This window comes from Corythoichthys intestinalis, chromosome 13 (genome assembly GCF_030265065.1).
Source record: "Corythoichthys intestinalis isolate RoL2023-P3 chromosome 13, ASM3026506v1, whole genome shotgun sequence".
Taxonomy (NCBI): domain Eukaryota; kingdom Metazoa; phylum Chordata; class Actinopteri; order Syngnathiformes; family Syngnathidae; genus Corythoichthys; species Corythoichthys intestinalis.
In genome coordinates, this window is record NC_080407.1 from 28128101 (window position 1) to 28145960 (window position 17860).

At 40.7% G+C, this 17860-nt stretch overlaps 1 protein-coding gene across 2 annotated transcripts in view; it reads right to left on the minus strand.

The window, feature by feature from the left end:
- Positions 1–1214: 1214 nt before the first annotated feature.
- LOC130927903 (gastrula zinc finger protein XlCGF57.1-like) overlaps positions 1215–17860 on the minus strand; it is a 50976-nt gene continuing 34330 nt past the window's right edge. The window contains exon 3 of one of the 2 annotated variants that reach the window (XM_057854015.1): positions 1215–5190. In XM_057854015.1, the coding sequence (XP_057709998.1) occupies positions 3719–5190 (1472 nt within the window). In that variant the 3' untranslated portion in view covers positions 1215–3718. Of the gene's footprint in view, positions 5191–13530; positions 14164–17860 lie in introns of those variants that run through there. The other variant, XM_057854016.1, reaches the window with a different exon arrangement.

A 17860-nucleotide genomic window follows, 5' to 3' on the forward strand; every position in this document is an offset into this window, starting at 1 on the left:
ATGCACCTGCTCTGTGATAGTCTCAGGGTCCTGTTTAAAGTGCAGAGATCATTATGAAAACCAAGGAACACACCAGGCAGGTCCGAGATACTGTTATGGAGAAGTTTAAAGCCAGATTTGGATACAAAAAGATTTCCCAAGCTTTAAACATCTCAAGGAGCACTGTGCAAGCCATCATATTGAAATGGAAGGAGAATCAGACCACTGCAAATCTACCAAGACCCGGCCGTCCTTCCAAACTTTCTTCTCAAACAAGGAGAAAACTGATCAGAGATGCAGCCAAGAGGCCCATGATCACTCTGGATGAACTGCAGAGATCTACAGCTGAGGTGGGAGAGTCTGTCCATAGGACAACAATCAGTCGTACACTGCACAAATCTGGCCTTTATGGAAGAGTGGCAAGAAGAAAGCCATTTCTCAAAGATATCCATAAAATGTCTCGTTTAAAGATTGCCACAAGCCACCTGGGAGACACACCAAACATGTGGAAGAAGGGCCTCTGGTCCGATGAAACCAAAATTGAACTTTTTGGCCACAAGGCAAAACGATATGTTTGGCGTAAAAGCAACACAGCTCATCACCCTGAACACACCATCCCCACTGTCAAACATGGTGGTGGCAGCATCATGGTTTGGGCCTGCTTTTCTTCAGCAGGGACAGGGAAGATGGTTAAAATTGACGGGAAGATGGATGCAGCCAAATACAGGAACATTCTGGAAGAAAACCTGTTGGTATCTGCACAAGAACTGAGATTGGGACGGAGATTTATCTTCCAACAGGACAATGATCCAAAATATAAAGCCAAATCTACAATGGAATGGTTAAAAAATAAACGTATCCAGGTGTTAGAATGGCCAAGTCAAAGTCCAGACCTGAATCCAATCGAGAATCTGTGGAAAGACTGCTGTTCACAAACACTCTCCATCCAACCTCACTGAGCTCGAGCTGTTTTGCAAGGAAGAATGGGCAAGAATGTCAGTCTCTCGATGTGCAAAACTGATAGAAACATACCCCAAGCGACTTGCAGCTGTAATTGGAGCAAAAGGTGGCGCTACAAAGTATTAACGCAAGGGGGCCGAATAATATTGCACGCCCCACTTTTCAGTTTTTTATTTATTAAAAAAGTTTAAATTATCCAATAAATTTTGTTCCACTTCACGATTGTGTCCCACTTGTTGTTGATTCTTGACAAAAAATTAAAATTTTATATCTTTATGTTTGAAGCCTGAAATGTGGCGAAAGGTTGCAAGGTTCAAGGGGGCCGAATACTTTTGCAAGGCACTGTAGGTCTGATTCCACTGAACATTTTGAGTGATTGAAAGGGGGAAAAAAATCAGAAATGACTTAGTTATCACACTTCAAAGGAAAAGCCATACTTTGGACAAAATCACAAGAATTTAGTCAAAACAAAATAACGCACACTTGGAGATGGCTTGAGCGTCGAGGGCTGAAAATGACGAGAAAAAAAACGAGCGGACCTAAGAATAGCCTTAGCTTTTTAATCAACACCTTTTTCTTACGCGACTGACAATGACATTCTCCTGTTTCAACAATCTATCCTTTACCACCATATGCCCTGTATATTATATCATCTGGTTGTCTTAAGTTAACACTCTGATCGTTCTTTTGGGCAATTTACATTGATATTTTTGTGTAGCGATCACAATGCTACTCATTGACAGCCAACGAACACTTAATTTTTTCATTAATAACAAATCATAATTCTAAAATTTATTTACACCTCCCCCATACTAAAGTTGTTATTATTATTATTATTTTTACAACAGAAAAGGTAACAGTGGCAGTCAGATACCATTTTAATTCTTTCTCAGGTCCTTCATTGTCAGACAGGAGCAGCACGGCACAACGCCACACTAAATAATAAGTTAAAAATATCAAAATGGCTTACTTCTTTGTCCTCTGAAGGAGCATGCCAACCCAACAAAATGTTTAATGCATATGAAATGTGAATGGCTTTACCCTAGCTTCACCGAGCTGGCGTTAAAAGTAGAGCTGTCCCGACTAGTCGACGTTGTCGACATCATCGATGACGTAAAAGCGTCGACAGGCAAAACATACCGTCGACGGGTAATCACGGGTTGAAAAAAATTACATGCGGATAAAGTTTAGAATGGCGGGCGCTCGCGATGCAAGCGGTTGTTACTGGCAGTCTGGCACACCCAAGGGGGCCGCTGTTATTCTCAATGTGACCGGCATTGTAAGATTGAGCAGAGAGGAAGAAAGTGGGTGAGCGAGAGAGGGAGCGAGATAGGCGAGTTGAGAAAGTGCGCGGGTCGCGCTGAGTTAAGTGGCTGCATCCCCTACATTTTGTTTTGGTCAATAAAAATATCCATAAAAAGCCATCCGACGCCTCTCGGTGTTTTTATGCACGCCGCCGCCCTCCTGAGGAGGAAATCGGATGAACCAACGACAACTAGCCAAGTGAATCGCCGGTTCACTCCTCAATACGGCGAGGAGTTGAAAACACCGCCAATTACCAAAGAGGGCAGAATTGGTAACACGGTGAAAGCGGCATAAAGCCATAAAAGCGGACCAGAATAGCCAGAGCCTGGAATTATTTCAAGGAAAATATGGAGGGTGCCACTGTGTGTACTCTTTGCTAAGCTGAGCTCGCATACCACGGTAGCACGTCGACTATGAAAGAACACTTGAAGCGCCGTCACCTAAGTGTAATTTTCAAAGACAACAAGAAACAACAAGCTAGTGGATTGTAAATCCATACAACTTTCTAACGATTTTTTTTAAATGGAAGTTGCCTTTATGTGCGTCATATCAACATGCATTTTTATTTGATAAAATAATTAATATGATATATATATATATATATAAAATTATATAATATTTAATTTAATTATTATTTAATTTATTAGGATCATGGACGCTCCCACTTGGGGAAAATATATACATATATCCTGTATATACACAATAAAAATATATATTGAAGCAGCACTGGCCTGCTTACTGTATTCCATGACTGCACTAATGTTAGTTACTTTATATTAATAAAGAATTTAGGTGTTCCGAAATGTTTTTTGTGAATTAATAAGCTTCAACAAAAATTTCATTATTAAAGTAGTAAAAAAAAAAATTATTAGTCGACTAATCGTAAAAATAGTTGGCTCACTAATTGGAAGGAAATTAGTCGTTTGGGACAGCCCTAGTTAAAAGTCCGCGCAAGTTGATTAATTCTTCTCATTTTTTCCTCCGTGTTTTGGATTTCGGGACATGTATGAAGAAAACATCCTTCATATGTCATAATGTCTAAAGTCGTTTCTACAAGTTTCATAGCAGCAGTGTTTGATCGGCATGTTCCTTTTTGAAACATTACTGGAGAAAAGTAGCAGAATTAACATTGTTTCTATGCGAGAGGGGGGGGTCTATAACTTTCGCTTTACGTCCGCTTTACGATGCGACGTCACGGTCTAAAATAGCATTCGTGCGGGACGCTATTATACATGAGCGATCTTTCGACCAAATGAAGGTACTTGGGGATATGAAAACATGGGAGGTGCTGTACTCAACTTGTGCCATTAGGTTGCCTAATACCTGCACAAACTGCATGAATAACAAACTTTGCATTTCTATATTGGCAAACTGACTATGAATAGTAATGGAATGTACCATGTGAGCTGCAACTGAAGGACAGTTAAGAACAAAGCCATTCATGTTATTTTTTCTTTTCCCACAAACATCTATATTAGGGTGAGACATCAAATTGAAAAGATTGTGATTGTAAGGTGTTCTTGTGACTGAATCTAGCAGGAGACAGGTTTTTCTCCGTGTGGGTTTTTTTGTGTGATGTTAAGGTGTTCTTGTGACTGAATCTTTGACCACAATCTGTGCAGGAAACAAATTTTTCTCTGTTGTGGGTTCTTTCGTGTGATTTTAAATTTGACCTTTGAGCGAATCCTTGACCACAAACTGAGCATGTAAAAGGTTTTTCACCTGTGTGGGTTCTTTCGTGTGTTGTCAAGTGTTGCTTTAGAGCGAAACTTTTACCGCAAACTAAGCAGGAAAAAGGTTTTTCTCCCGTGTGGGTTCTTTCGTGTACTTTTAAGGTACTACTCTGACAGAATCTTTGACCACAAAATGAGCAGGAAAAAGGTTTTTCTCCTGTGTGGGTTCGTTCATGTAATTTTACGGTGTTCCTATGCCTGAATCTTCGACCACAAACTGAACAGGAAAAAGGTTTTTCCCCGGAGTGGGTTCTCGCGTGTGATTTTAAGTTTGGCTTTTGAGCGAATCTTAGACCACAATCGGAGCAGGAAAAAGGTTTTTCTCCCATGTGGGTTCTTTCATGTAATTGTAAGGTGTTTTTGTGACTGAATCCCTGAGCACAAACTGAGCAGGAATAAGGTTTTTCTCCCGTGTGGGTTCTTTTGTGTATTTGTAAGAAGTTCTTGCGACTGAATCTTTGACCACAAACTGAGCAGGAAAAAGGTTTTTCGCCAGTGTGGGTTTGTATGTGTTCTGTTAAGCTGCTCTTGCGACTGAATTTTTGACCACAAACTGAGCAGGAAAAAGGCTTTTGACCCGTGTGGGTTCGTGTGTGATCTGTTAAGCTGCTATTGCGACTGAACCTTTGACCACAAACTGAGCAGGAAAACGGTTTTTCTCCCGTGTGGGTTCTTTCGTGTAATTTTAAGGCGCACTTGCGACTGAATCTTTGACCACAAACTGAGCAGACAAAAGGTTTTTCACCAGTGTGCCTCCTCATATGCCTAAGACAACTTTGCTTAGTAGCAAAGGTTTTCCCACACTGAGAGCATTTGCATTTGTCGTCACTGTCGGCTTTCTTATGACCTTCATCATCACTGTCAGGCGAGTGTGACATGGCGTCTTCGCTATCTGATAATGGAGCGGTGAATCTGTCCGCTTGCAGTCCTTTGGTTGAGTTGCAGCTGCTGCTGCTGCCGATCGAAGGCTCCGCCCCTCTGCTGATCTCAATCAGACCATCTTCACTCTTCAAGGGCTCACCAGTCGCCCTGCTGATACCTTCCTCCTCTTTAACATAAGGCAGCGCTTCCTCCTCCTCCTGTTTGATTGGAAGCTGCTTTTGTTGACAAGGCTCTGGCTGCTCCTCCTCTTTGATTTGGGGGAGCTCAACATCCTCTTTAACGCCATGAGATTCTGGCTCCTGCCGCTCAGCCCTAAGATATTCTCTGAAAGCTGCAAGACACAAGAAACCCATTGAAACATTTTATGGACCACCAATGCGTCATCAGCCAAGTTTTGTGCAAAACGTGGAGAACACCAGTGATCCCTCGCAACATTCACGGATCACGTTTCGCTGATTCAGTACGTCGCGCGGATTTAAAAGGTATTCATAAAAAAAAAAAAAAAAAAAAAAAAGTTAATCAGCCACTTGGCCCTACAAACATGCAGAACCAAAAATGTCACTCCCAGCTTGTGTTGTTTTGGCAGCCATTTTAATCTTCGTCTTAGTCATTTTGACGAAAATACTTATTAGTCTTAATCATATTTTAGACATTTCTAAATGTGTTCATTTTCGTCTAGTTTTAGTCGACATTTCTCAAAATGTTTTCGTCTATGAACTTTAAAATTTTTGTCCATGAATAAAGGTTTCCAACACTTTTGAAAAAACATTGACAGACGAGTACATAATTGTCGAGTCTAAAAGGACGTCACCATTTTCGTGATGAAAATACACATTCAGCAGGAAAACAGAACATTATTTGCAACTAGAAACTGCCATTTCTGGAGAAATTACTCTGGGTCTTTGCTGTGTGGAGATACAGATCTTAGCCCCGCCCAGGTTGGTTTGGGGACATTTCGGGGAGAATATCTGGTCACTTCCCATTGATCTAGGAACATTTGGGGGGCGTGGCTGGTCATATCAGGTATTTTGGAGACAATTGGGGGCGTGGCCTAGTCATCACGTCATTTGGGGACATTTGGGGTCATGTCTGATTGACATCTGGTCATTTCCTGTTGATTTGGGGACAGTGTTTTATTTGCCATTGAAAATAAATGGGAAAAAATTTGGACGTCCATGGCCGTCAATGGCACCGACTTACGTAGGCGTCAACGAAATCCAAGTACATTGGCATCAATAGAATGGACAAACATGCCCGTCAATGGCATTAAACAAAGTAAATGTCATTGGAAATGAATGGGAAATTTGGACGTCCATGGCTGTCAATGGCAGCGTCCTCCATAAGCGTCAATGGAATCGGGGACATTTGGGGGACACGTTCTATTGATATCTGGTCATTTCCTTTTGTTTTGGGGACATTGGATTTTTTGCCATTGAAAATGAATGGGAAAAAAATTTGGACGTCTATGGCCGTCAATGGCATCGACATCCATATACTTCAATGGAATCCAAGTACATTGGCATCAATAGAAATGACATACATGGCCGTCAATGGCATCGGTCTAAATTGGCCTCAATGCAAAGTTAATGCCATTGGAAATGAATGACAAATTTGGACGTCCATGCCCGTCAATGGCACCGACTTATATATGCCTCAATGGAATCCGAGTACATTGGCATCGATAGATCCGACATACATGGCCGTCAATGGCATCAATGCAATGTAAATTTCATTGGAAATTCCTTTGAAAGTAAATTGGGAAATTTGAACGTTGCATCCCATTTAAAATGAAAGGAAACGTTTTTGGCTAATTTCCGGGGAACCGTAAATTTTTTCCAAATTCTGTAAACAATTTTTATCCCCCTCACCGTCCCGGAATTTTTGATGTCTAAATTATGTGATTTGGTCAAAAATTGTAGGACTAGATACTAGGGGTGTAATGGTACACAAAAATCTCTGTTCGGTACGTACCTCGGTTTTGAGGTCACGATTAGGTTCATTTTCGGTAAAGTAATAAAACAAAATGCAAAATATAAATGTGCTAGTTACTTATTACATACTTTTGTGCTTTCAACAATAGGAACAGCAGCCTATACAAAGCTAGAATTCTGCTCAAAAAGCAGCGGGTATTTAAAGGTAATAATCCAACAACAATTTGCCTTTCAGACCCCGCGTATTGGTCAGCTTTCTTTCTGAAAGAAAGAAGAAAAAAGAAGTCCTGTGCTAAAGAGAAAAGCAATCCCAATGACAAAGATATTAACATGTATTTTACAAATGAAATGCCTCAATGAATTATTCTCATGAACGGTTTTCAAAAGCTTTATTGGTGGATTTTCTCAAGTTAAAGCGCCACACAGAAATTCATAAATTTAATTGTGTAAGCAGGATCTGTGTATTATGCTTATTTAATTACAGGTGTTTTAGCTCATTTCAATTTATTTTATTTAAATGGGCTATTATTTATTATGTGTTTGTATTTTACAAATGTGATGTAGCATTCATTTATATTGTATATTTTATGTTGTATAACTTTAGTTCCTATGTGAATATTAGTTCCTACTTGTTTTGTTGTGGTAGAAGGGTTTTGTATTGAACACAGGGCCGTATTGGTTATTATTATAGCAGAAAAGACAACTGTAAATCAACAAAGACAAGTCAACTGTGCCCCAATCTACCACTCAAGAGATCTGATGGACTCAAAAAGTGGGTTACGATTGCATATTAGTTTGAAAATCGACCGGTGTTCTGCCAAAATGTGCTACATCGGCGAAACGTTGTCGAATTTAGTCATTCGACATTAGTCAAATTTGACACCCAAAATGCGGTCTAAACTTGTTTTGTTTAGATGCATACAGGAATAACGTACTAAAAGAATGCCTGCAGAAAATACTCAAATGTACAGTGCCTTGCAAAAGTATTCGGCCCCCTTGAATCTTGCAACCTTTCGCCACATTTCAGGCTTCAAACATAAAGATATGAAATTTAATTTTTTTGTCAAGAATCAACAACAAGTGGGACACAATAGTGAAGTGGAACAACAGTGAGGATCTCTGAATGATCCAATGTTGTCCCAAATGACCGATGATGATAAATAGAATCCACCTGTGTGTAATCAAGTCTCCGTATAAATGCACCTGCTCTGTGATAGTCTCAGGGTTCTGTTTAAAGTGCAGAGAGCATTATGAAAACCAAGGAACACACCAGGCAGGTCCGAGATACTGTTGTGGAGAAGTTTAAAGCCGGATTTGGATACAAAAAGATTTCCCAAGCTTTAAACATCTCAAGGAGCACTGCGCAAGCCATCATATTGAAATGGAAGGAGCATCAGACCACTGCAAATCTACCAAGACCCAGGCGTCCTTCCAAACTTTCTTCTCAAACAAGGAGAAAACTGATCAGAGATGCAGCCAAGAGGCCCATGATCACTCCAGATGAACTGCAGAGATCTACAGCAGAGGTGGGAGAGTCTGTCCATAGGACAACAATCAGTCATACACTGCACAAATCTGGCCTTTATGGAAGAGTGGCAAGAAGAAAGCCATTTCTCAAATATATCCATAAAAAGTCAAGTTTGCCACAAGCCACCTGGGAGACACACCAAACATGTGGAAGAAGGTGCTCTGGTCAGATGAAACCAAAATTGAACTTTTTGGCCGCAATGCAAAACGATATGTTTGGCGTAAAAGCAACACAGCTCATCATCCTGAACACACCATCCCCACTGTCAAACATGGTGGTGGCAGCATCATGGTTTGGGCCTGCTTTTCTTCAGCAGGGACAGGGAAGATGGTTAAAATTGACAGGAAGATGGATGCAGCCAAATACAGGAACATTCTGGAAGAAAACCTGTTGGTATCTGCACAAGACCTGAGACTGGGACGGAGATTTATCTTCCAACAGGACAATGATCCAAAACATAAAGAATCTGTGGAAAGAGCTGAAGACTGCTGTTCACAAACACTCTCCATCCAACCTCACTGAGCTCGAGCTGTTTTGCACGGAAGAATGGGCAAGAATGTCAGTCTCTCGATGTGCAAAACTGATAGAAACATACCCCAAGCGACTTGCAGCTGTAATTGGAGCAAAAGGTGGCGCTACAAAGTATTAACGCAAGGGGGCCGAATAATATTGCACGCCCCACTTTTCAGTTTTTTATTTGTTAAAAAAGTTTAAATTATCCAATAGATGTTGTTCCACTTCACGATTGTGTCCCACTTGTTGTTGATTCTTGACAAAAAATTAAAATTTTATATCTTTATGTTTGAAGCCTGAAATGTGGCGAAAGGTTGCAAGGTTCAAGGGGGCCGAATACTTTTGCAAGGCACTGTAGTTATATCAAATAAGGACGGTTTAAATGCGCTACGTGACTAATGTTGTCAACTGCTTCAAAGCCAACACAAAAAACACAATGGTTAAAAGTATGAGAGGGTAGTACATGCAAAAAGTATCTTTGAGGCAGTGAAAAGGTTCTAAATAACTAAATAAAAACAAAAATACTGCGTACTCGCCGCTTCTAACCGATGTGCGCATGCGTGTGGATGCATGCGCAAGCGCACTGAGCATCGTGTAGACGTTTCGCCGCGTAGTAAGGAATGGCCGAACACCAGATCCACCGTTATTTTGTCACGAGTGACTTCCGGTCTGCTAGCTAGTAGTACTGACGCAGGAGGGCCGCGTCTCGCGTCAAATAATAAACTCTCCCGTTCTTTTCGCGTGCATCGCATTGAGCCGCTTCTGGGACTCGTCTAACATGCGGCCGCACTGCGACTGGTGTGCATTGGCTGATTGACTTTAACTGCCGCATTTCACTGCGTTCTCGAGGCAGCCACGTTGTCGCGCCGTTGACGTTTCTTGGTGTCCTACCGTGTTGGTCCTCATTATAGTAGAGAAGACCGAGTAAATATAATTAACACAAAGAAACTGTAACCCGATCGACTCACAGCCTCGAAAAGAAAGCGTTCCGGTCGTTTTGATATTCGAACGGTGCCGATCAGTCAAACGGTTCGGGCTGTGCGGCGCGCGAAGAAATCCCATTAAAAAAAAAAAAAAAAAAAAAAAAAAAACAGAATAGCATTATCTATCTAAGAATAACACTAACCATCTATCTATTAATTAAACTCACCTGGACACCACGAACTGTATCTGAAATGTTTTCCTAAAGTTTAAAAAGACACCTAGTCACCACGCTAAATGCTAATGCGACCACAATGCTAAGCTACAAGTTAGTTTAGTGTGTAATGATCACTCAGCAAAGACCTTTAAAGTGCACGTGACACGAAAAAGCATGTTTATTTCATAACGCGCGGTAAGCCTGAACGATATATCGTTTAAACATTGCCATCGCGATGTTCGCTTGCACGATAGTCCCATCGCAAGCCCGTGCGATAGTTTTTATTTTTTTTAATCCACATATGCCTTGCACAGCCTCATACCCTCCCTCTCCCAGCCCTTTGATCCTCTCAGTCACTGCAGCACTTGCTTCTTCAAGTTGACGATGCTCGTTGTCTTTGATCTTGCCAAAGAACAAGACGTTGGAGACATATAAAATAAATGCCAGAAGTGATCATGAGGAGTTTGAAATTTTGACATGTCACTCCAAGAGTCACAGTTAAGGTAGATAAACAGAAGCATTTAATAAAGCCAGCCATTTTTCTACTACAGTACTTTATCCTTGTTAAAAAATGATTTGTTGGACAGTTATGTTAAAAACTGATAATAATTATGACATTTGAAGTGCTTAAAAATCATTTATTTATATACATTTTGTAAATCAATTTGGGGGAAAAAGTGAGAAAAAAACATGTCTTATAGACCCTACCCACCGACGTCACAAAATCACGTGCTCGCTGTATGGTTCCGCCCTCTTGTCCGTCATTTTGTGTCTGTATTATCAATGGTCTCAATTGATCGAGCAATTTATAATGCATTTCATGGAAGACCCGGTGCTTTCGGATGCCGTAAACTCACTTGATGCGTTGCATAAAAGGCGTTATGTGGAAAAGCTTCAGTTTATCCATTCGCCAGATCCATATTTGATGCCTAAATCGATGTTTTTCGACCCGCTGTCTCCGCTGTATTTGCCTGACATCTGCTAGCTACCCTGATATGTACAACTATCTTGTCCACACAAAATCAGCCTATTCTCACGAAAGTTTGAAAAACTTTAAGAGCTTGGAGGCTTATAAATACTTCGTTGCTGGTTGGGTGAAACAGGTCCTCGTCCACGAAAATTCGGCAGGAATCTATCTTGTGCTTGGAAAGGTGAGTTACCAAATTTTCAATTCAAAATCTTTTGTTATTGCTAACATCCACTGTCAAGTCTAATGTATTTCATGTCGTTTGTCAATGGAGTTAGGGCTTTTAATGTTTATATGGTTTAGCGATAGCACTCTCACTACATACATACGTGTATGTTGTCGGCGATTAGCCTAGCAATGATCTTAATTGTGGTTGTCAGCCCAAAACCCTCTAAATATATATTAAATGCATCTTACCAGATATAAAATGACTACTACATAATCTGTGGTAATCGTTTGGAGCCCAGTTTTCTTGTCGAATTGCAGCAGCCCATCTCGCTCTCTTCTCTCCGGGTCTCTCGGAATCCGGTAGAACTTCAAGTTTCTCAGTCTTCTCCGTCTATCTTCTCTGTTATTGCAACCGACCGCCACACACGCCTTCACCATTTTGATTATTAATGTTAACGAGCAGAAAAACACGTCGTAAATAGGAGGAATGTACGTAGCCGTAACAGGTAAACATGATGTGTTGACGGACAATTGGGCGGCACCAGTCAGGAGGAAGGAGTTGTGACGTCACGTGGGTAGGGTCTATATGTATCTCTTTCCAATGCTAAATTTGAATAAATACATTGAGCACAAAAAACACACACACACAAAAAAAAAAAAAAAAATTGGGGGGGGGTGCGCTACTCCGTGGTTTTTCACTTATCGCGGCGGGTTCTGGTCCCCATTAACCGCGAAAAACGAGGGATCACTGTACACTGTGGTGACGGTGAGTCATCCAAAGTCTTTCCAAACAGCTATTCAAGTCATCTAGTGAAAATTTCTTAAAAAAAAAAAAAAAAAAATTAATATCGCAATATAATATCGCAATATATCGCAAACCCCCCAAAAATTGTAAGAATTGTTTTTTCCAATATCGTTCAGGCCTAACGCGTGGTATTTTATGCTCCTGAATGATATTTGGATGTGTGTGGAAGCGATCGCTATATTTATTTAGTTTTTTGAATCCCGCGGCATGAAAATGAGTGACTTCCGGCTTCGGTCTTGCATTGAGGGGGAGGGCGCTGCTACGTGTATGGATGAAGGCGTCCTCTTCACTATACAGCCGTACTGTTGTGTATGAGGACTAAGGATTCAGCTGATTTTGCGGATTAATACGTTTATTTTTCGCATCACGCCAGCCAAACGGCTGCAGAAAAATCTTTCTGTATGAGGGAGAGGCGTGTGCGCCTTTTTGGAGTTTCAAAAGGTTCCCATTCACCTTGGATATTGGCCAAAACAAGCCCTACTACTGTGGGACCATTGGACTTACGAGGAAGTGAGTAAACATCGTGTTTTGTATTATGTCAAATACTGGGATCATTTTAATATGTAGGTGGCTTGCATTTTGTGGCTGACATGCATGCGGGGCGGCTATTTTTCGGGACAACACCGGCGGCTTGCCGCACATCCACCCGCCGGGAGAGCACTATATCCGGCTTATTGTGCTCATGTGCCCGGTGTTCTGTCAAATTTTCCGACCCATCAGAAATCGCAACTTTGAGTTAAAAATAGCCGCGAATACAGCGATTACAAAGTAAACACTACAAACTTTCTTTAAATTAAAGGGCAACTGAAGACCTTTCCGGATTTTGGTGCAATTTTACGAATATAAACTTTCGACAAGTTCGTCAAAACAACCATGACATTATCAAGACGTAATTGTAAGGATAATTTGCGTTTTTTTTTTTTTAGTTTTTTTGCACTCAGTTAATGGTCCCTTCACAAACTCGGAAGTGTGACATAGATTCCCCGACGCAACAGAGAAGACTATCCACAGCTAGCATAGCAGCAACAACGATGTCAGTGATATTTCCACCAAAGGTAACCATTCAGGATCGCTCTTTCGTGATGCTACCGATGGCAAAGGCTACCAGGAAAGATGAACTACAATTAATCCCTACATGTTTGAACCTGAGGCGTCAGATGACGGCGATTTACTTGACACAGCAGATGTCGTCATGACGCCAATTGACAGCTCGACACTTCACGAACGGGAGAGTGAGTGGTAAGCCTAAATCCAGCATCGTGTTTTTTTTATTTTAGAGAATGCGATTACATGGTTGTATATTTTTCCATGCTCTCCACATAGGTAAAACTGGATATTAGGTAATGGGACAGCTGCTATCGATCTAAATATGGTAAAGCTAGCCCAAATGTGGCTAAATGAATGATATGTTATTGATTTTTCAAAATAAATGAGGTGTTGCTGCAAACCGTCAAGTAATTACCCTTCCAAGAGTATGCCTATGTGGTCAGGAGATCCCAGACGTGAGAGCCAAACTTGAGGAAGCTGAAGCACTGACAGGGGCATGAATTACATTAAAAAAAATAAAACCATAAATTGTAAACAACATTGACACATTTTGTTGACTTTTTAATGTATTCTATTGGTATATAATATATTGTAATTATATTACATTCTGAAAAAAAAATAAAAAATTAATAGGCCACAATAATAAATGATACCAGATTTATGTTGAATCAGCATCAGCTTTCGCTGTCAGATTGTGATACAACATATAAACTAAGTTATAAGCTCACAATGGCACACATCAAAGAACATAAATTTAGTAAGCAACACAAAGTTACGATAGCAACGGACTAGCGCAACATTGAAAAATGATAATGGCAGTGGGAAATATGTATTACTCTTTTCTGTAGCATTAAGTGTTCTTTATACAAAGATAAAGCATTATCATTAAAATATGAAGGTAACTAGATTTTTCTTTAAAAAAATGTGTACTGTATATATGACTAGTTTATGATTTCACGTCATCAAAATTTGCTACATGTATTTCTCCTAAGTCATCGTCATCTGATGTCGCAGACGGAAGAAATTCAGCATCTGACAGGCCTCATACGATCTCTTCAGTCGTCATCGCTGGACACCGCATCACTTGGGTCATCATGTGACTTGACCCACTCTCTCTTGATTTTGGGAAACTGGGTGGCGACTGACTTGCAACGCTTTTTTCATCATGTTGAGGGTTTCCGCCGCTTAATTTTTTATGTTTGGCTTCCTGGAGAAAAGAAAAAAAAATCACAGCAGCATGAAAACATTGGATGAATCCTAATTTTAATTTAATATTTTTTAATAATAATTTCTTGGTGATCAAATAATAATGCCCCAGTCAAAGCAGCATCTTTTTGATGCTATTGTTCCCTCTTCAAATAGGCAGACCTTGATGTTGAAGTACAATAGTTATTGCTTTATTGAGATGTATTTGATACATTAGGGCCTGGCAGGTGGACTTCATACAGTGGGGAAAACAAGTATTTGATACCCTGCCAGTGGGTTTTCCCATTGGCAGGGTATCAAATACTTGTTCTCCCCACTATATTTACCCTGTGACAGGCCAAAAAACAACGAGCCAAGGACCTATTTGGTGCTGGGGACATTTGAATTTACATAATACCAATTGATATAGTAATAAAATCACATGAGTAGACCTGTGCGCAAACCTATCTACTTATGACAGGGCAACAGCAACAACAACAAAAAATGTCGCGCTTCAACAAACAGGCAGTAGGAGTCCCCCTCGTTTATCAACAGAAGTGCATCAAATTTTAGAATCAGAAAGGTACAGTTGTGGTCAAAAGTTTACATACACTTGTGAAGAACATAATGTCATGGCTCTCTTGAGTTTCCAGTTATTTCTACAACTCTGATTTTTCTCTGATAGAGTGATTGGAACAGATACTTCTTTGTCACAAAAAACATTCATAAAGTTTGGTTCTTTTATGACTTTATTATGGGTGAACAGAAAAAAGTGATTAAATCTGCTGGGTCAAAAATATACATACAGCAGCGCTAATATTTGGTAACATGTCCCTTGGCCATTTTCACTTCAATTAGGCGCTTTTGGTAGCCATCCACAAGCTTCTGGCAAGCTTCTGGTTGAATCTTTGACCACTCCTCTTGACAGAATTGGTGCAGTTCAGTTAAATCTGATGGCTTTCTGACATGGACTTGTTTCTTCAGCATTGTCCACAAGTTCTCAATGGGGTTTAAGTCAGGACTTTGGGAAGGCCATTCGAAAACCTTAAATCTAGCCTGATTTAGCCATTCTATTACCACTTTTGATGTGTGTTTGGGGTCATTGTCCTGTTGGAACACCCAACTGCGCCCAAGACCCATTCTTCGGGCTGATTACTTCAGGTTATCTTGAAGAATTTGAAGGTAATCCTCCTTCTTCATGATCCCATTTACTCTCTGTAAAGCACCAGTTCCATTGGCAGCAAAACAGCCCCACAGCATAATACTACCACAACCGTGCTTGACGGTAGGCATGGTGTACTTGGGGTTAAAGGCCTCACCTTTTCTCCTCCAAACATATTGCTGGGCATTGTGGCCAAACAGCTCGATTTTTGTTTTGTCTGACCACAGAACTTTCCTCCAGAAGGTCTTATCTTTGTCCATGTGATCAGCAACAAACTTCAGTCGAGCCTTAAGGTGTCGCTTTTGGAGCAAGGGCTTTCTTCTTGCACGGCAGCCTCTCAGTCCATGGGGATGCAAAACACGCTTGACTGTGGACACACTGTGGACACTGACACCTGTGTTCCAGCAGCTTCTAATTCTTGGCAGATCTGCTTTTTGGTGATTCTCAGTTGAATCTTCACCCTCCTGACCAATTTTCTCTCAGCAGCAGGTGATAGCTTGCGTTTTCTTCCTGATCGTGGCCGTGACAAAACAGTGGCATGCACTTTATACTTACAAACAATTGTTTGCACTGTTGCTCTTGGGACCTGCAGCTGCTTTGAAATGGATCCAAGTGACTTTCCTGACTTGTTCAAGTCAATGATTCGCTTTTTCAGATCCATGCTGAGCTCCTTTGACTTTCCCATTGTAGCGTTTGTGGGCGTTTGCATCCAATGAGCCCTATTTAAATGGCCTCAGAGAAGTCAAAATTGCTAATTCGTGTTGCTGTATGAATATTTTTGACCCAGCAGATTTGATCACTTTTTCTGTTAACCCATAATAAAGTCATAAAAGAACCAAACTTCATGAATGTTTTTTGTGACAAAGAGGTATCTGTTACAATCACTCTATTGGAGAAAAATCAGAGTTGTAGTAATAACTGGAAACTCAAGAGAGCCATGACATTATGTTCTTCACAAGTGTATGTAAACTTTTGACCAAAACTGTAAGGGTCAACTTACGTCTTACGTCAAGGTTGCATTGTTGTAGGTTTTCAAAGCTGTCGTGGCTGAAATGATGAAAACAATGAGCCGATTGGGGACCTGTATGCATGCTCAAAAACGGTTCAAACCTTTGCAGGAGAAGTTTTTTTGGACCACTCATAGAGTCTCGAGTCTTCCTGTCAGCAATTCATCACTACACATCGAGATGGCATGACAAATCCCGCGAGTAAAACCCAGAAAATATTTGCAATATATGGCGAGGATAGCGTGGTGCTATATTTCCGTGTTCAGAGTGGTGACAAGGCTTCCTGGAAGTTACGTCATCAGGTAGCGGTCGGCAGGGCGGCGCGTCCCTCGTTGCTATGGTGTTGCTATGGCCATAACTCAAAAACTACGCGGTCAATTATTATTATTATTTTTTAATGTGACTTTTTAAGACAGCGAATGATGCATTTAATACAATTCAACTGAGTAAAACACTCAAGAGCGAAATCCGAAAAGCTCTTCAGTTGCCCTTAAAGGACTACTTACGTTTGATCATTGATAGGCATGTAAAAAGCTCTCCTCATGCACATTAGCTGCTTGTTAGCTGCACAAAACCTGCAGCCGCCCTCCTCCAGGGAACGAGCTGTAAATTGCTCTCTGGCGAAGACAATCGACAACCCAGTCGTCATGTCAAAACATCCGGGCTAGTTACGTGTGATTTTCCGCTTCGAAGACTTTGAAACATCACTCGGTTCGGGTTAGCATGTCAGCTAGCTGTCACGCCTCTTGGTTTGTTTACATTCTCCGAAGCCGGGTAAGGGAAATGACATATGTCCGATTTAGGTGTCATAAGATATCGTTCGGGAGGTGCGACAGTAAAGGTGAAGTTGACAGTTTTGACCATTATGGAGTAATTTTGCCATGTCATCCTGAATAAGTGCATTCTAATGATTTCATATTCAATTTAGCACAAGACTGTTATTTGTCATGACCATGCCATTTATTTAGCAATTGGGGAAAATACTTGGATAAAAAGAATATCCATTAAAAATATTGAAGTAAAGAGACAGAAATAATGACATTTTGCAGCGCTCTTCGTCGTGTTTTCCTCGTTGTGAATAGTTCCCCCTCGACGGGTTGACTGGTCCTTCTCAAGCCATTTATTTAGCAATTGGGGAAAATACTTGGATAAAAAGAATATCCTGTAAAAATATTGGAGTAGAGAGACTGAAACAATGACATTTTGCGGCTCTCTTGGTCGCGTTTTCCTTGTTCTGAATAATTCCCCCTCAATGGGCTGAATAGTAAAACCGATGAGCTCAGTCTCCCGCTGACGTCATCCACCTGTTGGGGACGCTAGAGCCCTATAATGGTAGGCGTGGCTAACCGGCAGGTTAAAAGACTAATTTCTCGTCATCTGCGCTTTGCCAAATTGTTGTATATCGTCGAATCGTCTCAAAATATGATTCTAATTCACATAATAATGCTATTTTAAGACTTTTTTTCTACTGTCGTATGCTCTTTAAAGGCTAAAGTAACATGGCATATCTAGCCACGATAAGAAAACAAAACTTACCAAGCAGCACCTGA